Consider the following 24,858-nt stretch of genomic DNA (forward strand, 5'->3'; position numbering starts at 1 on the left):
GACAGAGCGGCAGCAGGCACTGAGCTGTGACCACAGAACACATCAGCGCGGGTGACAAAGCGCTGTCCCCGCCTGACACCCACCCACTGCCCCCAGCACCCCATGGAATGTTCTCCGGGCAGTGGGAGCCCGCAGGGACCGGACACCGGACATGGGCTCTCCCCACAAGGTTAAACACAACGTCCTGGTCACCGCAGGGACGAGAAGAGCCAAGTGCAAGGAATTTTCGGCACAAAAAGCAGCCTGGGGTTACCATACCGGGATAGGGTGTACAAGCACCGAGGTACCAAGGCAGCCCCTCTGTCCGGGCATCTCCCCCAGCCCTGCCTGCCGTGGGCACCCAGCACCGGGGGTTCAACCCACCGGCCCGGCGGGGAGAGTCCCGCGGGACCCCCCGCACCTGCACTGCAGCACGCTGGGCCCAGCAGAAAGAGATCCCGCTCCCCCCGCAGCATCCCCCCGCACCCCCGCATCCCTGAGCATCCCCCGCTGCGCCCTGGGGTGCCTCGCACCCCTGCTGCATCCCCGGGCCCCTGCATTCATTCACCCCGGGGCCATCCCCGCCGGCCCCGCAGCCGGAGATCCCGCACCCTCCGCGCCTCCCACCCCCATGACCGGCTTCAGCCGGGGGTCCCCGGCTCGGCGCTCCCCTCTGCTTCACCCCCCCCCAACGATGGTGCGGCCCGGCGGGCCCGGCCGCCGCGAGCGGGCGCGGGCGGCACCACTCACCGCGGCGGGGGGGGCGCGCGGCCCCGCTCGGCGCCCTCTCCCCGCGCCGCGCGCCATGGCCGCGGAAGGGCAGCGTCTCCTTCCCCCGCGCCGCAGCCCACCCCGCGTAGGGGCGGGACAAAGCGGCGACTCCGCCCCCGCTCCCATTCCAGCCAATCAGAGAGGAGAACCTCCCGCCGCCGCGCCAATCGGAACGCTCCCGGCTCGGGGATGCAGCGGCGAGCGCGGAGGAGCGGCACGGAAAGGGATGGGGCGCGCGGCGTGAGTTCCTATTGGCGGACGCTGACAGCTCCCCCACCGCCGCCGCCGCCCTTAAAGGGGCCGCGTCCTCTTCCCCGCACGCTGAGGCACTGCCGGTGCACACGGACCCTGTAAGAAGTCCCAGCCCTTTTAAGAGGCGCAGAGCGGGCGTCACCCGGCGCTATAAAAGGCGGCAGCTCGGCGGGCGCGGTGACAGCGGGGGCGCGGCGCGGCCGGGGGATCTCCTGGGCCGCCATGGAGTTCAACGTGAAGAAACTGGCGTCTGACGCGGGGGTTTTCTTCTCCCGCGCCATGCAGGTGAGGTGGGGCGAGTCTTCACGGCAGCGGCACTGCCCGGAGGCCGCGGGGTGGGAGGCGCAGGGGATCCGCGGGTCCAGGCCCTGGCGGAGCCGGGGGGCGTTTGCTCGGCCCCGGGGAGGCTGGAGCGGGAGATCGGAGCTGGGTGGGTCTGGCTGTGTGAGCTGCAGCCCCCGGAGCATCACCCGCAGATGCATCACCTCGGGATGCGGGGCTCGGGGGTGCTGGGACAGGTCCCAAGGGAAGAGCCCCAGGGATGGTGCTCGGAATGAGGAGGGCAGTTCGGAGGGATGTTTATGCCTGGCGTTTGCTGACCTCAGAGAAAGCTGTGTGATCTGGCATACGGCTGCTTTGTCCGTGCCCGGACCCACCGGGAAGGGATGCAGAGCTCTGGAACAGCTGCCCAGGGAAGCCGTGGAATCTCCCACTCTGGAGATATTCCAAACCCACCTGCATCACCTGCTGCAGGTCACCCTGCCTTGGCAGGAGGCTTGGATGGGATGTTCTCCAGAGGCCCTTCCATCCCCAGTCATCCTGGGATTCTGTGGGATGGTCCCTGTTGGAGGTGCCCTGCCCCTGGTCCGCACTTCAGCCCCAGCGGAGCAGGAGATCCCAGGCCCTGGGAAAACCCTGGGACGTTCAGGGGATGGGGAGGAACTGCTGGGAGCGAGCAGGTCGGGCCTCACGGGGCTGCTGAGGCATCAGGACCACGTGAGGAAATGGCAGGAGCTGGGTCGGGGGGGTTAGATTGGAATTAGGAAAAGGTTCTTTCCCCAGGGTGCTGGACAGGCTCCCCAGGGCAGTGGTCACAGTCCCAAGGCCTGTAGAGCTCAAGAAGAGTTTGGACAACACTTTCAGGCGTGGGGGGATGCTTGGGACCATTTCTGTACAGGGCCAGGAGTTGTGCTTTGATAATCTTTGTGGGTTTTTCCAACTCAAAATATTCTGATATTCAAAAACTTGAGAACAGGAGCTTCTGGGGGTAAAGTAACCCCCCTGGAGCTATGAAGAAATTTGGGTACACATGAGCAGCAGAAGTGCAGCAGGTGGTGAGATGGAGCTGCTGAGTGTATTCATTTCTTGGGCATGACTGGAAAACTGCTCTTGTTTGGCCAGGAGAGGAGAGAGGCAGGTCAGAACTGCTTGGGATCCTGCCTGGAAAGTGAGGTCCAACTGGTGACTCCGGGACTGGGCTTCTTACTCTGCCTATTGTGTGGGGGCTGGTAAACAAACAGAGCAGAGCTGGCTCGTTCCAGACCTTCTGTGCAGTGGAGTAATTCTGGCTCTGTTGAGGACTGGTCTCCTGTAAGCAGATATCACCTCCTGTAACCATGCCTGTGAGTCATATGTTATGAAAAAAGGAGATATTAACTACAGGTGCGAAATAAGGAGCAGATGGGAAGCCTAAAGATGCTGTTCTTGTGCAAATGACCTTGGATGCAGAAGAAATGGTGGGAAGAAATCTTATGTTTAGAAGCTTTATTGTAAGTCTCTGATAAGTGTTTTTTAGCTCCAAAGCGTAGGAAGGAGACAGGCCTGGGAACAGTGTCTGCACACAGTGATTCCAGAGCAAGGAGGCGTTTATAAATCGTGGCTTCTGCCTGCTACACCTACTCCACTGTCTCGTACATGAATATTCATATGCCTAATTACAGTAGTAATTTATTGAAACCAAATGAGCACTGGTACTTGTGGACAGCGAGCAGGTGTGTAAGGAGGGGGAACTGGAAGGAAAGAGATCTCTGAGGCTGAAAACCACCTCATGAGTGGTCACTACTGGAGGAATTCAGACTTTTTGGGTGCCCACAGAGCCCTGGTGTGGGTGAGCCCTGCTCCATCTCCCCCAGATCCAGCAGTGACAGCTGAGGTCTGCTGTGGGCAGTAAGGGCTGTGTTTGTAGCACTCTTTAGCACTGCAAATCTTCTAGGGTGGGAATAAGCTGTCTAGAAAAAGCTCTTTTCTGTAGCATTTGGAGCTGCTTCCTCCAGCTCCAGGCATTTAACAAAGTGATGTTTTACTGGAACTGCAGCAACTGGGAGATAAATGGACTGGCCATTTTGTGCTGTTCCACTCAGGCAGCATTAGCTCCTGCTGGCTGGCAGAGCTGTCTGACCAACACAGAGGAGCTCCACTTGAACTGGAATTAGGGCTCAGCCTAAAGGAAGAGAAAGGAGATGGGGCATGGTCAGCACAGCACCTCTGGGCTCAGGGCAGGAGCTGGTTTGAAACCTGTCAAATATAAGCCTGTGTAGGTGCTGGAAGAATGATTTTGGGACTAGGCTCCTCGTGACAAAAGAATGCCAATTAAAACAGCTCAAACCCACTGCCTCCTTTACATGGCTGTTCCTTGCTCAGGCTTCAGTGACAGGACTCCTCCGGAAAAGCAGAGCACACAGTTGGGGTGGGAAAGCAGTGGACAGCTCTGGTACCCTGGGAGGGGGGAATGAGCTTCTAAGCTTGGGTAGGCGAGGGTATAGAGCTTGTGTAGGATTCAGCATTCACCTGAGCATGGCCTGTATTGACACTTGCACCTGCAGCCATCAGATCAGTACTCTGAGGGGATGCAGCACCTGCAGACACTCCTAACAGGTCACTCTTCATCCTCACTTGAAGAAGGGCCTCTCTCTTTGATCAGGTGCACCTTCCAGTTACCAGTAAGTGGGTCTGATCCCAAACCTTGGCCAGTGGAAGCTGTGTGGCCACACATTGGATGTCTCTGTTTGAGATAGGCTGTGAGCCAAGCTCTTCCAGGGAGGTCTGGAAATAACTATAGGTGTCTGTTTTTTGTCAGTTCTGATGTAAACAGGCTCTGGGTGAAGATACCCAAGTGTGAATACAGCTTTTGGGTGCTTATCCCCCCTAATGTCATTAGTAAAACAGCTAAAGGCTGATGTACTCTAGCTTGAAGCCCCTACAGACAGACAGACTGACTCCCCCAGCTCCCTGAACTCTGGTGATAAAATAGATTTTTATCATTAGCAGATAAAATAAACCCTCTGCTTCCTGACCTTATTAGTGTTCATACTTTAAAAGTTGAGACAGCAGAAGGGGACCCAAGGCAAGGACAAGGTCTTGGTAGGGACACAGCCAGGACAGCTGACCCAAGCTGCCCAAAGGGATATTCCATACCACAGGACATTGCTCAGCAATAAAACCTGAGAGAGAGGAGGAGGTGGGACATTTTATAGATCACTTTTTTCTTTTGGAGTAACCATGACATGTACTGAGGTCCAGCTTCCCAGGAGTGGTCTCACATCACTTGCAGATGGGAAGAAGACAAGAAAATCTTTTGGTTTCCTTTGTTTCCACACATAACTTTTTCTTGATAATCTGCCTTTATCTTGAAATATGAGGTTTTCCAATCTTATTTTCAACCCCCCTGTTCTGCTGAGGAATGATAGAAAGACTTGGTGGCACCTCACATCCAGCCAAGGTCAGCCCACTACCACAATGTTTTTCCTCTCCTAAATGCTGTGCTCATGAGTTAACCAAGCTGTCCCTGTTAATAGCTTCCTTCTGTCCTTTAGCACAGTTTCACTTGGCTCCCAGCCTGGCTTTCCTGACTCCTGGTGACCAAAGACTTGGAGCAGACTCTCTATCTGGTTCAGAGTTGCTGAAAATCAGGTAGTTTTCAGCTGCTGAGTGACTGTGGCTTCTTTCCTACTGCAACCCTGTGCAAAGAGGGAGCCAGACTTGCTCAACTGACTGTGTTGTGCTTTTGATCACCAAAAGAGCAAATGTTACTGTGTTTTGGGCATTTTGAGCTATTTGGAGGCTTTGAAAAACCCCACAGTCTAAATCTACTGGCAGGTACAGGAGGCTATTCCTCTTTTAAATCTCCTGGCCCTTGTTTGATCTTTGTAATTTAAAGTGGGAAGTCATAAGTAACATCCAGTTGGATAAAATGGGGACCCTGCAAGGGGTACAAGGGCCTGAACTCTGCCACCAGATCCTCTGCAAGGGGGCTACAGCCACCCTACCAGAGATCACAGGGCTGGGGTTTTATTCCCCTGACTTTTAAGGAGAGGAAGGTGCTGATGCTTTCAGCATGGGCTATTTTAAAGCCTAACTCTGATGTCCTTTAATCACAGGCCCAGCCTGTCTGATCTGTACCTGTACTGCAGCTCCCCCCCCAGCTCAGCACTGCTTGCTGACCCTCCTGACATCCCAGATGTGTGTCTGCCAACTCTCTTGGGGGAAGGGGCTTTTCCCCAAGCTGTGAATGCTTAGGGCAGCTGCCCTAACTGTAGTCCAGCATGCCCGTTCTCCTTTTGGGCCTGTGGCCCAAGTGCTGCTCTCCTGCTGGGTCACCCTGTTTGCCCACCTGGGCCCTGATAAAGCATTTCTTGTTCCTGCTGGCCAGCCAAGCCTCCCAGAGGAAACACAACCTTTGGCTGAATTATTGATGTCCTGGAATGCAGCACAGCTCTTTTCTTCCTGGAGAGTGAGAATGGCACTGACAAAAGGCTGCCCTGCATTATTAAGCACCTGCTCTGGGTCAGCTGCAAGGATGTTTCCTGCAGGGGAACAGCCTCTCAGCACTGAGACCTGGCTCATGATCCCAGGATGCAGATCTGGGAATTGGTTCAGGACTATTGACCCAGTCCTCAGGTTCTAGAAAACAAATGGGAGTAGTTCTGCCATGGCAGGATGGAGGAGCTGCAGGTTCCTCTCAGCACTGCAATTGTCTGTGCTCTGCCAGCCCTGTCTCTCTCCCAGGGGATCTGCACCAAGCCTGTAAATCAACTTGACAAAACAAAGTATCACTCCCATTTGTGGCAATCTGTTGTAAAAGACAGCAATGCTTCTAGTCTGGGAGCAACAAGATATAAAATACTCAAAATCTGTCTTTTTACAGTCAGGAGGCTTGAAGGTATGATCGGTTCATTTCTCCCACATCTCTTGGTGTCATAATGAAATCTTTTCAATCAAATTTCTGGGTTACGAAAACAGATTTTTAGGAACAGAAATCCTTTACAGGATTTCTTCTTCTGCCTGAAGTGCTTGAGTAGCCCAATTTCATAAACTGCTCTTCTTCTACCCTTCTTTTCACTGGGCGGCAAGGTAAGAAGGGACCAGCAGCTGAGACCTGTTGTAACCTAAAATCTCAGATTTCCACTTGCACCAGACAAAAAAAGAGCCAGCTCATAGATCAGTGTAACTTACCTGTAATCTCCTGTGCTGGCTGTGCTTCCAGGAGAAGCACAGATCTCATGGCAGGCTGCTCCTGCAGCAGGTGTTCCTGCTCTCCTTGCATTTCATGGCACATCCCCACTACTGCTGTGCAGTTGGCTGGGTTCTCTCCTAGGTCTAAAAAGTCACATAAAAGGTCAAATTGAGCTGGATCAGTGACTCTGTGCACAGGGAGGAGGAGGAGGTAGCACTGGGCAGAGATAGCCCCTGCAGTGAGGCACCAGCCCCCCGAGGCTGTGCCTGGGCTGGGTTCAGCACATCCAACTCCTGGGCAGGGGTCGGGGAGACACTGAGGGAATGAAGTGTCAGTGGAGTCACAGCCTCCTGTGCCTTGCACCCACTTCCTGACCTTCATGCACTCCTTTCCAACCCTGAAAGAAAGCCTGAATAGGAGGCTGTTTTCTGGCCTGACCCTTTAGAACCAGGGGCTGTGACTGAGATTCCTGCCCATCCTCCCCTTCTGGCATAGCCCCCAGGCTTGCTGTGATCCTGGTGCTGTCCCCAGCCTTGTCACAAGACAAACAGCTTTAGTGCCTGACTTGAGAGAAGAATTGAGTTTCTGAGTTCTGTCAAGTGCTGAGCTGGGACCGCTGCACTGAGTTACACAAAACAGCCACAGAGGACAGTGATGCCAAAGATGTCACTCGCTAATAAAGCAAAGGACCCCAGAGCTGGAGTGGTTCAGGATAGTGGCAGTAGCACTGTGGGGATGCTGAAGGGCTTCAGCAGTGATCTGGCACTGCAGCAATGCTGTAAGAAGCTGACTCAATTCAGCTAATAAGAAGCTGGGTTTAGGTTTGACAGCTCCAGGGCAGATGCTGATGCAGGATAAGCCTAAACTGCAGGAAAAAGAGCTGGACTTGAAAGTGAGATGAGGTCTCAGAATGCTGTCTCGGAAAGGGGGGCGAGAGACACTTATCTTTGCATCAAAGAGTCTTGGCTTGTTTAGGAAAGATCTTAAACAGATGACTCAAGAATTGGTGCCAAATACCTGGGAAGTCCCAGTTTGCTGCATGGCAGTGACTCAGCCCAGCCTGGCAGAGTCTGAAAACAGCCCTGGGCTCCCAGCAGTGACAGAGGAAAACAGCTTCAGCCACTGAGAGCCATGTGTGATCCCCAGAGAAATCACAGACCAAACAATACACCTCTCACCCTGAATCTGCTTTTACCCTTGTCCAGCAATGGCCAATGGACCATGGCAAGACCTAGGTAAAATTACATGCCAGTAACCAGGGGCTGCTGCAGGAGAGACCAGGACATGGTCCCTGTCCCTGCAGCTGAGGATCTGTCCCCACCCACATCTGGCAAAGCACTCCACTGGCTGGAGCTGAATGGTGCCAAACAGGTCGCTGTGTAAACATACCTGGAGGGCTTGTATATCTCAGACATCTGGTAACAGGACTCCAAGGGCTGTTTGCCCCTGCTCTGGGCTCTCCTTATCTCACTTTGTTCCCAGCACTGGGCTGGGTGGGAAAGGAAAGAGCTGGCCAGGAAGCCTTTCAGGTAGGGCAGCAGACACCAGATCAAGATCCCATGGAAGGGACATCTTGGCCCATGTAGAGCTGAGCTCTGGTGTAGGCAAGCAGAGAGAAGGTACCAGTGGTAAATCAGACAGGAGCTGCATTTCATCTAAGAGCTTTAGCCAAGCTTTAATCTTTGTCATCTGTGCCAGTATTGCACAGTACCATGTCCTGATGACTCAGCAATGGCATTAGAGACCATTAACAAGGGTTAAGGAACAGCTGGAGCCTCTGTAGGGTCCCAGATAGCACAGCTGTCCAAAGGGTCTTTTAGCGTGATCCAACAAGATGCTGGTTCTGCCAAGAACAGGGAACTGTGCTTAAAAATATACTGAAGTTGGCCAAGTTCACTGAAAGGAGCAAGTGGGAAATGGGGATGGGACAAGAGGGAATGGGCTCTTCTCTCAGAAATCCCTCAAGGAAGCACTGGAGGGTGTCCAGGCCATCTGAGGCTGCATCTCCAGACTGACAAACCTGGTCAGATGTCACTGCCCAGCATGAAAACACTGGAGACTTGCACAGCCTAGTTCTCCCTGCTGCTAATTTTAAACTTAAAAGGAATTGCAGAGGGAGGGATTGTCCATTGCCAGTATGAATCTGATTGCTGAGAGTTGGACAGTGCTATATTCCAATTCCCTGCTTCAGAGTGTGTCCCACAAGAGTCACTTGCTGGAAGTGGTTTTATCTAAATTCTGAGTTTGAGCCTCCTGACTTCAGGTGGTAGTGGCATTATTCCTGACCCCTTGGGTTTGCAGGACATAGTGTTGGTCAGTAGGAGATAAAGGGATTTTGTACCTTCCTTCATGTGAAGCCGTGGAAGCCACGTGCATATTTAAATAGATTCCTCACAACTAGAGTATTTTTGTACTAGACGTTATTAGAAGTTACTTATTTTGGAACACCTCTCAAACCTGGAGTCTATTTTTAGCCCAATGCTTGTTCTACTCTTGGGCAAAAAATTTGCCCTCTTCCCCTGAAAGATGCCCAGGAAAAAGAATGACATCTTGAAGGGTTTTTAGCTCTATTCTAAGGTAAATACACAAGACAGAAGCAGCTTCACTGTCCCTTATTAGTTCTCTACCACACTGTAAATTTGCATTGAAAGAACAGACCTAATGACTGCCTTCCTCCTGCAGTTTACTGAAGAAAAGCTGGGCCAGGCTGAGAAGACTGAACTTGATGCCCACTTTGAAAACCTCCTGGCCAGGGCAGACTGCACAAAGAACTGGACAGAGAAGATCCTGCGTCAGACCGAAGTTCTGCTACAGCCAAACCCCAGTAAGTCCGGCTTCTAAGGCTTGAAGGACAAATGTCACTTGCAGCTCAGTGCTGAAAGATATGGCCTCTGGCAGAGAACCCTGTGGAGTTCCTGGGGCTTGGGAGAAACTTGTGTTTGCAGGCCCTGTCCTTCTTCCCGGCGTGGCTGAGAGCACCTCCCAGCCTGGCAGTGCCTGGGGCAGGGACCTGCTCCTGGCACTGGTGCCTGCTGTCCAGTGCATCACTGAGGACTGCTTGGGGTGGGCTATCATGAATCCCAGTTCAGGGACCCTCTTTCAGCCTCCCTGGTGTCCCCATTCCAGGTGCCAGAGTAGAAGAGTTCCTGTACGAGAAGCTGGACCGGAAGGTGCCCTCCCGGGTCACCAATGGGGAGCTGCTGGCACAGTACATGACAGAGGCAGCCAACGACTTTGGCCCAGGGACACCTTATGGTAAGTTAGCTCGCTAATGGAGGAGTCCTGGAAATCCATTCCTTCCCAAGAGAATATCCCCAATACTGTTTTGCATTGAGATGTGTGAAGCAGGCTCATTCCTGACTACAAAGAGCATCTTTCTGCTCTTAAATCCTCACAATTGTCCCTTCCTGAGGGAGTTTTGGGCTTCTTTAAGCAGCACACCTGCACAGAGACACAGCCTTCACTTCCAGCTGTCCTTGCCCCTGCTGTGAGCTTTGTTCCTGCTCTCCAGATCAATAGTTGTTCAATAGTGAGTCCTGTTACAGCCAGAGCAGCTCTAACTGCATCTATAGCAAACACTGCCTAATCAACTCATGTTTTCTGCTCTGGTGCTTTTTAATTTGCTGCCCTGTTCCTGTGCCTCTGTTTTATGAGGCAAAAAAGGATCAGTCTGTGCAAGCTGGTAGAGCAGTAAAACACATCAGTGGCATAAGTGCCTCAGCAGATAGATAAGATCAGAGCTGCCCTGGGAGCACTGAAGAGACGCCTCAGGCCAGCAGCAGAGTGGGTAGGGCTGGAGCTGCTGTGGGACAGGCACGGTCACCTTGCCCAGGCCAGGGATGGCTGTGCCTGTGTCCCCAGCTCTGCAGTGTGGCAGCTCCAGGTGAGGTGGCTGAAGCCAACAGCATGTTAATTGGTTCCTCTGGAACTGAAGGTTCCTGTTGTTGCAGGAAAGACTTTGATAAAAGTTGGAGAGACTCAGAGGCGCTTGGGTGCAGCAGAACGAGAATTCATCCGCTCTGCCTCCATCAACTTCCTGACGCCACTGCGCAACTTCCTGGAAGGGGACTGGAGAACCATCTCTGTAAGTGTGGGAGCAGGGAAGGGGAAGCTTGTCACGTCCCTGGAGGCAAGGAGGGTAGGGGGAGAGGGAAACAGTGCTAAGAGAACTCCTTTTCTTTCCCTGTGATAAAGGATGACTCCATACCTTTCCCCTTAAAGAATGCAAGGATGATGGAGTTCTAACCCTAGATCTGCTCAGGTTCCCCCTCTGATAGGGAAGAGTTGCCAGGTGATGTGGATGAGGAAAGTAACTCATTCCCCACTCCTGCAGCTTGTGGGCACCACCCATCACAGGCTGCCATTTCCAGGAGGTTATCCTGTATCCCTGGCAACCAGCCCCAAAACTCTTGCTAAGGAGACGAGCATAGCAACTGGTTCTTTCTCCCTGGCATGTTTTAATAAAGAAATAGATTTGATTCCTAGGTGATACCACAACCCCTCCTCAGCCCTGCTTCTAAACAATGTGCTCTGACCCATCTCCTGTCCCTTCCAGAAAGAGCGGAGGATCCTGCAGAACCGACGCCTGGATCTGGACGCCTGCAAAGCCAGGTTGAAGAAGGCCAAAGCTGCCGAGGCAAAAGCAGCGGTAACTCCTCCCCTCATTTCCCTCCCTGTCCTTCTGGCCCCAGGGCTTGGCTCACATGGTCAAAAAATTAGGTTACCCTGCTGTGTCCTGTCTCTGGCAGGCAGGGATTGGGGGAGTCCTCATGTGGCATGGAAGGGAACTGGGAGCAGGAGCCATGTGCCTGTTTGTGAGATGTCCTCCCTTGGGGGAATTGTTGAAGCAAACAGTTCTGAGCTTCTGGAGGCTGGAAACTTGCACTTGACCCAGACTCCTGTCTCCTGACTGATCAGGGTTGCTGGATGAGTTGTGCTAGTCACTAACAGGCTGCATCTTCTGAGGACTTGCTAATTTTCACAGGGGGATCTTAAACCAAGCCAAGAGAGAGCTGAGCTGGGAGGTGCACAGGGAAAAGGCTGCTGGAGCTCTGCAGCAGTCCCAGCCTATCAGACTAGTTAGGATTCTGCCAGCTCCCAGGCAGGAGTGCTGTGGGAGCCTCTAAGGGGTGGCCAGGGTCAGACTGGCTACCAGGTCTGTCCCTGAGCCTCTCTGCTCACTCAGTTCATGGTGCTCTAGTTACAGGCTTATCTTGCTTGGCTTTGGGGAATTCATCACACTGGGCACTGGTGGGTTCCCTGGAGGGCCTGGTTGGAGCTGGTTGTCATCCTGTAGAGCTCTGGCTGTTGGCACAAGGACCTGCCAAGTTCTGCTTTTGCCTTTGGGCCAGGAGCTCTACTGGCAAATGTGTGCAAGTCAGAATCAGCCAGTCCTTGTCAGTCAGTCTCTGGGATACACAGGGATACCAGCCCAGCAGCCCTGCTATGAGCCTGCTTCTAACCATCTGCCAGCTGGGCCTCTGGCCTTGTCTCTCCCTGGGTAGCCAGTTCCCAGGTGTTTTCCCTTTTCTCCAGCTCCAGTTACATCCAAGGCAGATGGGGGAGCTGGTCTAAGCTCAGCAGCCTCCATCAGTGGGTCTGACAGTGCTCAGGACAGCTGTGAACAGTAGTAGCTGCTCTTTAAAAAAGCCTCCTCTAATGAGTCAGGTCCCCCAGATCCTCTGAAAGTAACTTCAGTAACTTCCCCATTCCCCTTCTGGAGGGGACAGTGCCCCCAGTCTCAGGGGGAACTGGTGGCCACTGCTTTATCTCTAAGCTCAGATCAAAGCAGGAATTCCTGAATTCACTCCTGTGCTACCTCCCTTCCCACCCTCTTTACCTTGCAATAAGAAGGTGATCCCAAGGCCTCTCACCTGCACACACTCCTCTGGTTTAGGGACTCCCTTGTAGCTGGAAAAGAAAAACTTTGTTTCCCACTGGAACTTTTGGGGTGCCCCAGGCAGGTGCAGAGCCAATCCAGGCTTTCCAAGGTTTCCTCCCCAAGCCAAGCCTCAAAGTAGCAGAGTGGCTGAAGAACAAATTCAGTTGCTGCTGTGGGGACCCATCTCTCACCCAGCTCAGCTTAAAGGTGGCGTACCTGGGCTCTGGGTGCCTTCCTGACTGCTGGATGACAAGGTGGAAGCTCCCAGCAAAGGGGAGAGCTGCTTCCCCTGCTCTAAATGCCTCATCTAGATCACAGCATTCCCTGTAACGTGCCTGGAGTCCTGTGTCACACCTCCCCATCCAAGCTGAAGTATCCCAGCTCTCCCAGCTCACCTCTCTCTTGCTGCTCTTCCCCTCTGTAGCAGATTCGTGTTCCCACAGCTTCTGTCTCCTGATCCCCTCGAGCGCTGCTGCCCAGACCCGTGAGCTGCTGTGGAGCACCTGGGCTTGTGCATTTCCCACAGACTCTGTGCTTTGTCCTTCCTGTTGATGCTGTTTTGTTTACTAACCTTTTTGTTTTGTTTCTTTGTAATTTGCTCAGTGTGAGGGAGATGTGAGTATTGATTGTGCTAACAGTGCTGTGATTATTTTTTTCTTCCTTTAACACCTCTCATTGTCTCTTTTCCATTTTTAAAAAGAAAATCCATATCTCCTTTGTCCCATTGGGACTGGCCCTGCAGCATGTTCTGAGCGTGATCAGGGCTGTGGCTGCCTGGGGAAGGTGCTCCAGAAGGATGGGAGTGTCAGAGACCTGCCTGCAGCCCCTCTGGAGCACCCCTCAGGTCCATCCACATTGCCTGCAAGCAGTGCTCAAGAGGGGCAGGGGCTCCCCTAAAGACCCCCTCGGGCTCCTCCAGCTGTGGGCAGGAGGAGGTGGGGTTGGGTGGCCAGTCCCTCTCTGGGAGGGCAGCCCAGAGACAATGACAGGCAGGATGATTCTGGTTATGCTGCTGTTCTGCCTCTTTTCCCCATTACCAGAGTGGAAGGGGGAGGGAGGTGGGTCCCTGTTGACCACTGCTTGCAAATACAACTTCTCCATGCACAGAAGTACAAGAGAAGCTTGCCTCCTTCATCCCATGTGCTGTGACTAGTTTTGGGACTCCCTGGAGACCAGGGAATGGGAGGAGAGGTTTCTTCAGTTGATCTTCAAAAAACAAAACGCATAAGCAGCTATTTCTGTGAAACATCCTTTCTCCCCACAGGGAGGAGTCCAGCCTACTTGTTCTGCTGGTCTCAGACCTCACTGGTGCATTTTTTTCCCTATGCTCAGGTTTAACTTGCAATAGGAATTGCTCCTCCTTATTCCTTCCTCCAGCAATCCCTAAAACTCTTAAATGGTATGAAAAAAATAAAAATAGTTGGGATTGCCTGACTGCTCTTCCACACACTGGTCACTCATTCCAGCCAGCTGCTTGGGGCCCAGCAAAGTGGGTCAGTGTGTATAAGTGGATCTGGGTGACTGCAGAGAGATTAACCTGGGGGAGAGAAGGAGGGGCCTGAGGGGATTAAGCCAGAGCTGGAATCCAGCAGGACTGTGCCAGCCCTCCACAGCAGCCACTGTGCAGTAAGGGCTGACCAGGAGGATTCCTGATGTCAGGCAGCTCCTTGGTTTGTCTCTAGGTAGTGCTACAGTCAAAGGCCATGCCAGGAGGATGCCTGGTCTTAACTGAATAAAAGCACCACATTATGTGGTTGTTAATGAGCCCATAACTATGTGGGGGTGGACTGGATCCATTGCAGTTCCAGTGAGGAAATCTCTGGAGTGTTCAAGTGTTTGTGTCACAGGGCAGAAGTTTAGTTATGGAGAAGGTGGTTTGGAAGTTTCCTGATCTCTGGGATGAAAACTCCTATGCTGCCTTTGGTGAGACCTGGCTTGGCTAAGCCATGTGTCTTCCTGAAAACAGCAGATCTGATCTGGCTCTGTTAGGAGTAAACAAAGCTTGGAGAGAGTGAGAGCAGTAGAAGGCACTGTGGAAAGAAGCACTCCTATTTACAGTGACTGTAGGCAGGAGACAAAGGGAAGGGAGGGACTGAGCTAATGCAACACGAGCAAGCTGCTGCTCGCAAGGGAATGGGAAGGCCTTTGGGGTTGTGCTCTATGATACCTGTGAGTGCAGGCAGAGTTCCTGACACTAGGAGTGTCTGCTGTACCAGGTGTGACTGCACAAGCCAGTCCACCTCCCAGTGCACAAGCCTGGCCTCCACACACCACTGCTGAGATGTTGGGAGCCCTCCCTCCTGCCTCTCATCAGAATCCAAGCAAAGCTCCCAGCACAAGCAGGAAAAAAGCAGCTGGTCTCTTGTTCCACCCAGTGCCCAGTGCCTCCTGTTGACTCCTCTAGTGCCTTGTACATGACACTCTATTCCCCCCCAGGCTGTGCCTGACTTTCAGGAAACCAGACCTCGTAATTACGTGCTCTCCGCCAGCGCATCAGCGGTAAGATCACCTCCTCCTGGATACTGCCTCCTCCTGGATATTGCCTCTCCAACCTCTTCCTGCCCCTCTCTCTACCTGACTTAAACTCAGGCCTAGTGCTCTGCTGTTTTCAACATTTTAATGTGACATGGTCTGCCCAGGGTTCCTCTGACTCAGCCCTGAGGATTCACATCACCCCTGTGTGGGTGCCTGCTCAGGGTCTGGCCCTTTGCAGCTGGGTTTGCTTTCCAAACCAGCTTCCTGCCAGCCCTCTTCCACATTTCTAGTGGAGGTCTTCTGATGGGTTTTTATTGCTAGGGGAGCAATTGAGAGGAACAACCTTCAAGAGTGGCTTTTCTGGATGATTCCAGCTGTATAGTGGCAGTATCACACTGCCTGATCTGTACCATGGTGTCAGAGTCAGAGGCTTTGAAGCTGGTCAAGAGAAGCAAAGGTGGAGGAATCTCTCTGCCACCAGTGTCAATAACAGTGGAGGTTTGTCTATTCTGCAAACAGAGGTTATTTTATACCATTTCATTGTGTTGGCAGCTGTTCCACAGCCAGATGTGCCTGGGGTGGGTGAGCAGCCCACTGTGTCTCCACTCTGATGCACTGAGTGGTTGTGGCCAAGCAATTGACTTCCTACACTGTTCATGGCTCCCCATTGCACAATGTCACATTTCTCGTTAAAATGTTGAAAACTGATCATCTTGCTTCCTAAATAGCATTCAGAACAACACTGATGCCTGCTAATAGAATAATCTGGGATAAACAGGAAGTGCTGGGGAGTGGGATCCACAGCTATGAAAAACGACAGCCCAGCCTTCTCTGAAACAAAAACACTATGGAAACAAGCTGGATTTGGTTAATGGGAAACCCATCCCATTTGGAGACAGAGGTGTGTCTGAGCTGACAGCATCAGTGTTAGTTCCTAGGGGGATCTGTCCTGACCTTCTTGGAGGGTGATGCTGGGATCAGAAATAGCTTTGCACAATACCTGGAAAACGATTTCCATCGATCCCAGGCTCAGTGATGAGAATCCTGCAGAAGAAGCTGACATTGGTGAGGCTGCAGCAGGTGCTCTGTTCTCTTGTCTCCTAGTGCAGCTCAGAACCAGCTTGTGGCTCTGAGCTTTCCCTTGGGAAGGTCTGTTCCAAGGGACTGCAGTTAAGTTCTGGGAGACCCAGGAAAGAGAAACTGGGCTTTCCCTGCCTCTGAACAGACCAGGAATAAAGCACACCTGAAGACAAGCATTTGTACAGTGTGCATTGGCACCTCATGCAGTGCCCAGACGCTCAGCTGGACACATCCTGCCCTCACCAAAAAGGGTCTTGGTCTTCTTCTGCTCTATTGCAAAGCTGCTCTGGGGAGCAGGTGCCAGATACAGGAACATAACAGGAAAACAGATTCTGTGAGGTTTTTTAGCCAACAAGTGTCTACCCTGGGACATCTGTGCCTAGTTCAGTGCTCCCTCATCAGGCTCTGCTGGTGCTGGTGGCCCTGGGCAGCAAGAGCAGGGCTCTGGGAGAGCAGCCAGCACTGACCCGATTGGGTTTGGTGATTGCACAGCAGGGCCTCTTACCAGGAGTGCCTGTGGGAAAGGTGCTGCTCCCTGGCTCTGAGCAGGCAGGGCTGCTTTGCTGCAAGCTCTCAAATCCCAGCATTCATCCCAAGGGGTCAGGCACTGCAGCAAGGTAGGAGCTCTTCATCCTGTTGCTCTGCTTTTCTTCCAGGCCAGAGTCCTTGTGCTACTTCTTAGTGTGCACTGACAGTGCAGAGCGGTGGCTGCTGCTCACCTCGCTCTTGAGCTCGGCTCCTTTCTGGAGGGAGGGGTTGGTTGTGCCCAAGGTAACAGCTTTGTCTTACAGGTGAGCAAACAGGTCAGCTCTCTCCTGGACCACACGCCCTCAGCCGGGCTGATTTGGATTCTAAATTTACATTGTTGGTTTTGGAGAGGTGGATAACACGGTGCTTTTATTTTTTTCCCTTCTGCGACAGGAGGGCTCAGATGGAATTAAATCCAAGAAAAAAAGCACCTCCCTTGTTTTGAATGAGTTGGAGGCTGAGGAGCCATTTCTCCTCTCTCCCACACTGACCTTTTGTTTTTGTGTAAGAAGGTGTACGTGAGCTGTGCAAGCCTAAATATCCCTTTCTCTCAGACCCTGCCACGTGCTGTACTCCTAGGAATGATTCCAAGAAAAACATATTGGGTACCTTGATGAGGATTCCTCTGGCTTGAGCTGGGGTGCAGGAAGACAATAGCAGATTGTGGCCTTTTCTGCTCTCTGAGCTGTCCAAAAAGGATCAGACCAGTTCCTGATTTGCAATAACAAAACATCCCCTTAAAAGTAAAAGAAAACATCCACCTCAGCATCCAGACCAGTACCATAATTCCACTCAAGTCAGAGATGCCAGTCATTGAGGAGGGAGCAATCCCATGAGCCTGGCAAAACACCTTCCTGCTTCAGCCCCTCCTCAGTGCAGGCAGGTCCTAGAGGTGCTCCTTATGTTGCCTGCTGAAGTCTCTCTGCACCTGAGGACAGTTGGTGAGCAAAGCCCAGCTGGGAGAGCCTGGTCCAAACACAGTCTGCTCTCCCTCTGACACTCATGTCCAGCACAGGTGCCTCCAGTGCAAATTGAGCTGTGTCTGGTGACCTTCCCTGACCTGCAGAGGTGACACTGGGTGGGGAAGCTGAGCTCCACAGGGGTCACTCCCTTGGCCCCACGGGTGTGGGTGTTGCAGGCAGGCTGCTGTGCTCCCGGATCCAGGGGGATTTCACCTTGCCAGGAGGACTGAGGCAGACTGAAGAAAGGCCAAGCCAAGGACCTCTGGGAAGGATCAATGTGTTTTTCTGCCTCCTCTCTCCCTTTGCCATTGCTCTGTGTGACTTCTGTTCATTGTTTCATGTCCTGAAGCCAGATCCCACAAGCAGCTGGAGGTATCCAGTGTTCTGCTACCTCAGATGTGCCCCTTGGATGAGGAGAGTAGGAAGGAGAATAGGAAGGAGTTGTGTCATGTTTTGCCTGGCTCAGAGGCAGCATCCAGCCCCTGTTTCCTCCCTGCTGTGGCTGAACTGGCCTGTTGGCAGTGCAGGCTGGGTGGGTTATCCCCTTTCCCTGGACCATGGGTGAGGAACACTGGCCTCTGTGTGGCCTGAGCTCAAAAAGCTCACTTACCTCTCCACAAAAGAAAGGCTGTCCTTCAACACCAACCTCTACAGCTTCAGCAAAGGGAGCCTTGCTGTGCAGAGGACTCTGCTGTTAATCCTGGTGTTTTCCTGGAGCCCATGGAATGCAGTGGCTGTAGCAGAGCTGGCATGCTGCTGGCTCTGGTGGCAGGGACTTGCTCTCCCATTGCAAAACTGAGCTCGAGGGTGCAAGAATGAGGGGAAGGGGCATGGATCTGGCAGCTGCTGCTGGGTGAAGGGCTGGCTTGTCCCTGGAGTTGGCCTGCTGTGTCCATGGAGCGTCCTTGCCTGTTGGTGTTATGCCGCGCGCTTCACGACGTCTCCAACACTGATCTCCTTTCCTGTTGCTCTGTGGCCCCTACAGCTTTGGAGCGACGAGGTGGAAAAAGTAAGTACCCAGCTGGAATTGTGCTCAAACCTTCTGGGGGTGTTCAGAGGATGGGGGTGCTGAGGAGCCTTTCCAGCTCACAGGCAGGGAGGATCAGGGCCCACTGCTGTTGTGTGCCCCAGCCCCGATCCCTCTGTGTGGTTCAGTGCAGCTTGGGATGAGCCGTGGGCCCGTTGGCTGTCCCTGGTGGGAGACACTTCCCCAGCATCCAGGTGTGTGTCTGTGCTAAAAGGAGGCTCAGAACCCTGTACTGTGTGACAGGAGCAGAGGTGATGCTTGAGGTGTGACCCAGCTCTGCTCCTGTGGCCAAGACTCTGGTCCTCCATGTGCCCTGGTAGCCTAATCCATCCAGCTGGCTCCACACAGAGCTGGAGCAAGGACAGAGCATTTCCCATGCACAGCCCCAGCTGCTGCAGGGACCAGCTCGTTCAGGGGGGAGGTTTGAAGCCTCAAGGAGTTGATTCTCTCTGGCTGAGCTGCACTTATCCTTCTGATCCATGGAGGCTCTGGAAGAGAAGTGTGACTTGTCCATGATGGAGGGCTGAGACCAAGGTGGGCTCTGTGTGGAGCTCCAGCACAGCATGGAGTGTCCAGCAGAGACACCTGGGATCCTGTCCCTTTCACACCTCAAACACCCCCAGCAGGCATTGCCATGAAGCCTGAAGTACAGAAGTTCCTGTGTGCTGTGCATGGCAGCAGCCTGTTGCTCCAAAGGCATCTGCAGAATGGACTGGCTGTTCCTGACCCAGCTCTTCCTGTTTTTAAATCCTTTGGTCCCTCAACCAAACAAGCTGGCTACAGTGAGCTATGAGCATGCAAGGATCTGTTCCTCTCCCCTCTCTCCTTGGGCTATTCTGCTTGGATAGACTGAAGTATATAAGTAAATGTTGAAGTTCTCCATGCCTTGGAGAAGCACAAGACTGGAAGGGGCTTCCCAGGTCACCATCCAGCTCTGGCTTTATAGGAAAATACATCCTGCAACTTCTCAGAGTTGGCAGGGAGAGGCAAATCCCAGGCAGCACCAAATGGAGCTGGGTCTGCTTGGCACAAGTTTAAATAGGTCTGAATACTAGAGTCTCAGCTCTGTTTACCAAGAATCTCTTGGTGTTTTGAAGGCATTGCACTGGTATTTCCTGTTACATTCCCCCTTCTCCTTTAAATAATCCCCTTCACACAGAGGATGCAAGAAAATAGATCAGTTGAGTTGCAGCTTAAAATAGACAAATCTGATTAAAAGACAGTCAAAGCGTTTCTTTGTTGTGGCCTGGCTCTACGCTGGTAGTGCTGGTACCAGATGAGAGCTGTGCTGGCCCCATCTTGTCCTGCTGGGAACACTGGGTCTCCTCTGGGCTCTCCAGTGATGTGGCCTCTGCTCTGAGACTGACAGCCTGGGTGGATCAGTCCTCTGGGCTCAATTCCACACATGTCAGTCCTGTGCCAGAACGGTCAGGGCAAACCCCTGCACCAGGGCAGCTCTCTGATGGCTGCATGCTCCTGGAGGAGGGCAAAGGGTTCTCTTTCCAGTGAGCTGGAGATGAGTGGGTGTCACTCTCCTGTGACCAGTCACAGCACATCCCAAAAGGGCACCAGCACTGGTGCTGCATGCTGGAGAGAACACATGGGGATGCTTGTCACCCCTTTCCATCAGCAGGAGGGAGAGCCAACAGCAGAGCACTTGGCTGCTCCAGCACTGCTGGAGATCTCCTTGTCAGGATCCACCTGGCTATTCTGGTACTGCAAAATTGCCCCAGTGTAAATGCACTGTTTGGTGGAGGGGGAGAGATGGGTCTCCACTGTGAGTCTGTCTCTGAATTCCCAATGCCTGCTGTAGAGCTGCCAGCTATTCACCAGTGTTTAATTTCTCCTAGCTCAGAATCAGTAACTAGCCCCAAAGGAGACCCTTGGGTAGAAAAGCTGGATTGGGATGTTCATCTCCATTGCAGATTTAATTAGCAGCAGCAGTTTGGTAAATGCTGCCTGGCCTCAGCCTTTGTTCTGTGGTGTTAAAAACGAAACCACTGCACTTCCAGAGAGAAGCCTAGGGAGTCTGTGACATTCCCATGCCTACAGGTGCAGGAACGGGATTAAAGGGATTTGAGCTGCCATGGGACTGATTTCTCACATACCTTGGGGTTAACAAAGTCTCCCCATCTTCATGGTCTAGTCTTGTGGGAGTAGGAGCTTCCATGCTTGATGCATCAGTTTTGAGCTGCCATGCCATCACCTGCAGTGATCCAATGTAGAATTAAGAAGGAATCGAGCTGAAATACAGCCAGAGGTCTCTGGCATCCCAACCCAGGGTCCCTTTGGGTTGCTGCTCAGTGTCACAGCTGCACGTGGATCCTGCAGCAGCCGTGCCTTGCTTCCAAAGGGGGGTGTGGAGGTGGGGGGCTGCAGAGGCAGCACAGGGCTCCTGCCTTGTGCTGCCTGAGCCCCCATCCTGTTTGCAGGCGGAGCACGAGCTGAGGCTCACACAGACCGAGTTCGACCGGCAGGCAGAGGTGACCCGTCTGCTGCTGGAGGGGATCAGCAGCACACACGTGAGTCCTCCTGGGCACCCGGGGCTGACAGGGCCTACAGAGACTCTTGGCTCCTGCCAAGAGGATCGTGGAGTCCTGCATGTGGAATACAGGTAGAAGAGGTGGTAAATTTGGGGCACCTCAGGGGAGCAGTAGCTGCAGCAAGAGAGTTTCTGTGCCTGGCAACCAAACTCAGTCAGGCTGATGGTCCTCGTCCCTCCAGGTGAATCATCTTCGCTGTCTCCACGAGTTCGTGGAGTCTCAGACCAACTACTATGCTCAGTGCTACCAGTTCATGCTGGATCTACAGAAGCAACTGGGCAGGTAAGAGAATAGACTGCTTTTACTTTTCTGAGGGTTATTGATCTCCTTACCCCCAGCTCAGGGCTCTTTCCCCCTCCCACGCTGTAATGTTGGGCAGAAGTTATAAAGTTCCCTCACTGGAACTTGGTGGTGGTGGTGCATTTAGAGCAGGTTTTGCCATTGGATTTTTACATTCCTCTCAAAGCACGATGGCCATGGGAGTTTGAACATTCTTCCTCTAAATTAGTTAAATCACACAGGACTCAAATTCTTGTTGCCAAGCAATGAGGCTGAGCATACTCTGCTGCAGCAGAAACAAATCCCAGATTCCATATTCCATGCTGCTGGCTGCACATCCCATGGGGTGGGCTGGGATGTTCTGTCTGCTGCTGTCTGACCCAGGAGGGGCTGTTGCCTCTGCATGCTCACTCACAGTCCTGTTCCATTCTTTTTCCATGCCTGCAGCTCCAAAGGAGAAATGTAAGTATGATACTGGCCAGGAGGAGCTCTGAGGGCTCTCCCTCCCTCAGTGACTCTGGGGTCTCTATATGATCACTGCCAGGACCAGAGCAATATCCCCTTAGAGAACTGAGCCTGAGCTCCATTCCCTCTCCCTCTAGACAGCCTGCAAAGCCTGGGAGCCTCCAGCTGTGGTATCCAGTTCAACAGTGTCAATGCCCATCCCTTTCCAGAAGAATTAACAGGCAGAACAGAGTGTGTGAGAGCAGGGTAAGGGCACAGCACAATGGACCCAAACAGAGCTGAGAGCAGCACCTGCCCAGCTGCCTCTGCAGTGCCACACATCAGTTTGGTACTCTGCAAGTTGGTGAAACAGAGCACTGGAGTCAGAATAGGCACACAAGTGTCTCCTGCTGCTCAGTCTCAGCACCTGAGAACTGAGGGTGTTGCCCCACTGAAGGGCAGTGTGGCTGTGTTACAGCTGGGTATGTAGGCTGCAACTCTTGAGCATCATCTGTGCAGAGCAGCTGCTGAAAGGAAGAGCTCATTGGGGTTCCTCAGGCTGGAGCCTCACTGAACTGTGCTTTTTTTTCCTGTGGAAGATTTTCAGGCACGTTCGTAGGCAACACAGAATCCGCATCTCCCGCAGCCGCTGCCTCTCCTCCAGCTGTTGCTGCTGCCACGCTCCCGGCTGTGCCTACAATTCCAGTGGTGCCCACAATTGTTGGGGTGCCCAACACCGTGGCAGAGGGTGTGCTGAACCCCAATGAGGTCAAGCCTCCTGCCAGTGGGACACGCAGGGCCAGAGTCCTCTACGACTACGAAGCAGCTGACAGCACCGAGCTGGCACTTCTTGCAGATGAGGTTGGTGGCTTTCCTGAGAGTTGGATTTGGCTGTAAGTGCCCAGCAAGGACTTTGGTTCCTTTTTCTGCCCCTAAAACCTGCTTTATCAAACTAATAGAGTCTTTACCTGGATATCAGTATCTGCTGAATTGCAGTTGTGCTCACAGCCATTTACTATTTAACATCACCCAAATAACTCCTCCTGTTGAAGCCCAACTGTACCCAAAATAAAACACTGCAATACTCAGTATCATCACTGTGACCCTCAAATGCAGCTGCCTTATCCAGAGCCATGGGATAAGATATTGGCTGGAGGCCTGCTCTAATCATGCTGAGAAAAAAAGAAAAATCAGCAAGTTGGACACTCTTCTGTTCTCTAGACTGAACTTCTGTATTCAGAAGGGATGACATAGCAACATGTAAAGTCAGTTTGGAGAATGAAAAAGCAACAGGGACATCACTGGGCAGTTTTCCATAGATCTTTGTGTGTTAAAGCTGCAGATAGCTCCAGGGAAAGGGCACAAATGACTGCTAAATGAACTTCAGGAATTACTGTTCTTTCAGTCCCCACCTAACTGAACTTCTTGGCTCTGTCTGCACAGTAAGGTTCTGTCTAACGTGCTGTCTTCTCTCCCCAGATGATCACTGTGTACAGCCTGCCAGGCATGGATCCAGACTGGCTCATAGGGGAAAGAGGGAACCAGAAAGGGAAAGTTCCTGTCACTTACTTGGAACTGTTAAGTTAAATATTAAGGAAGAAGAATGTACAAGCAGAATGCACCCCTCATCTGGCACTTCTAATGCGGATTTCCTCATCCGAGACCATTGCTCTCTTCAGGGTCGACACTCCATTGCTAACACAGGAATTTGGGAAAGAAGTGGGAAAACTGTTATGGTGAGGTTTTGGGAAAGGGTTGATGGCACCCAAGACTGAATTTGTTACCTACCAGTGCAGCCTGCTTTGAGGTTAGTCCCAATGGCACAAGATTCCTTGATTACTTTTTCCCTTCCCTGCCCTAGTCTTGTTCCTCACGGTGGGGAGGAGCTGTGTCCCTCAGCAGCTGCTCACCAGTTACATTTCCCTGGTGTCTGGTGTGGGTTAGTGCCTCTCTGCCCCTCCTCTCTTCTCCAGCAGCAGAATTGCCCAAGTCCAACCATTGAACATTCCAGTAGGGAAGTGTCCCACACACCCCCTCTGACATGTCCTGGTACGTAAGGCAAGGCTGCAGTTCAAATTTAGGAGCCTGTTAAAGCCACCCACCCTGCTCACCTGGGGGAGACCAGCAATGCACAGCTGGCCAAGAGCTGTAATCACTGTCCTGGGGCCTGCAGGCTCCCACCCACCCTTGTCCCCTGAAGCTGGAAGATTTCTTTGTGGAGACCAACATGCTACCGTAGGGCCTAACCCCAAACCTCCATGCAAGGGACCATGCATCTTGCTTGCATTTCCTCTGGGAAATTGCTCTTGGACTGCAAAGTTTACAAGCCTTTTTACAAGCTTTGCTCCCTGTGTTATTGTCCAGGCTTTTCTTTCAGTGTGTCTGTCCAGGCATGTTTTAGCCTGACTTTATTTCCACCCTGAATCACTGGTTTAATGAATGTTTCCCCTCCCATGTCAGCAGTGAATAGACTTGGTGCATCCTAGTGCAGAAAGGGACAGTCCCACCTGCTGTGACCCCCAACAAGGAGCTGTTCTTGGCCATACACACACCACGACCCAAGCTGTCCTTGAGGGATGGGGTGGTTCAGCTCAGGTGTGTGTTTGCTGCTCACTCTGGAATGAACTCTTAGCTAGAGCTCACCTAAAGGACTTCCACATGATGTGTCACAAGTTTTCCACTCAAGCTGGATGGAAGAGAAACTCACCTGCACCAAGCTCTGTTCACACCCTTCCCCTGGGTATGTCAGAACTAACTTTGCTTGTTTATTGATCTTTTGCACTTTCCCCAAAGGTATTGTGACCATTCTAATGTAACAGGGCACTGAGCACCTGTGTTTGTGGGGCTCATGGGTTTCAGCACTTATTTGCCAATAAACAAACTGCCTGACCTCCTGCCTCACAGCATCTTCTGTGGGCTCAGGGCTGTCCTTGCTCCCCAGCCACAGGGCTGTGGGGACAAGCAGGGAGACAGAGGAAGCAGCTCAGGTGAAAGCTTCAGGCTTGGAAGCTGGGGTTAAAAGCAAAACAAAGCTGCTCATCCTTCCTGTCCCACCTGACACTCCCAACATGCTGTCAGGGCCTTGTGGTTCCTTTCCCAGCTGACACATCTCAGTTGTACTACAGCTTCAGGGGCTCTGAGAAACAGCAGCTCCTCCTGCACCTGAAGCAAAAATAGAGCAGCAG

General features: G+C 52.6%; 1 protein-coding gene across 6 annotated transcripts; it reads left to right on the forward strand.

The window, feature by feature from the left end:
- Nucleotides 1-1,147: 1,147 nt before the first annotated feature.
- Nucleotides 1,148-24,569, forward strand: SH3GLB2 (SH3 domain containing GRB2 like, endophilin B2). Of its 6 annotated transcripts, XM_058853462.1 has the most exons (12): nucleotides 1,148-1,287; nucleotides 9,137-9,278; nucleotides 9,581-9,709; nucleotides 10,405-10,538; nucleotides 11,010-11,102; nucleotides 14,772-14,834; nucleotides 18,366-18,389; nucleotides 20,840-20,929; nucleotides 21,132-21,232; nucleotides 21,677-21,691; nucleotides 22,273-22,534; nucleotides 23,153-24,569. In XM_058853462.1, exons 1-12 carry the CDS (start codon nucleotides 1,225-1,227, stop codon nucleotides 23,258-23,260), a joined length of 1,224 nt encoding a protein of 407 aa, XP_058709445.1. In that variant the 5' UTR covers nucleotides 1,148-1,224; the 3' UTR covers nucleotides 23,261-24,569. The 6 variants fall into 6 exon arrangements, with proteins under 6 accessions (XP_058709445.1, XP_058709446.1, XP_058709447.1 ...); XM_058853463.1 differs by lacking the exon at nucleotides 21,677-21,691; XM_058853464.1 differs by lacking the exon at nucleotides 14,772-14,834.
- The last annotated feature ends 289 nt before the right edge of the window (nucleotides 24,570-24,858 follow it).

Source organism: Poecile atricapillus, chromosome 20 (assembly GCF_030490865.1).
Source record: "Poecile atricapillus isolate bPoeAtr1 chromosome 20, bPoeAtr1.hap1, whole genome shotgun sequence".
Lineage (NCBI taxonomy): Eukaryota > Metazoa > Chordata > Aves > Passeriformes > Paridae > Poecile > Poecile atricapillus.

Excerpts from the sequence above, each read along its gene's own strand:
- SH3GLB2 (XM_058853462.1), top strand. The coding sequence starts at position 1,225 with ATGGAGTTCAACGTGAAGAAACTGGCGTCTGACGCGGGGGTTTTCTTC. Across the intron at positions 1,288-9,136 it reads TCTTCTCCCGCGCCATGCAG|TTTACTGAAGAAAAGCTGGG; the intron begins GTGAGGTGGGGC and ends TTCCTCCTGCAG. Across the intron at positions 22,535-23,152 it reads TGGCACTTCTTGCAGATGAG|ATGATCACTGTGTACAGCCT; the intron begins GTTGGTGGCTTT and ends TTCTCTCCCCAG.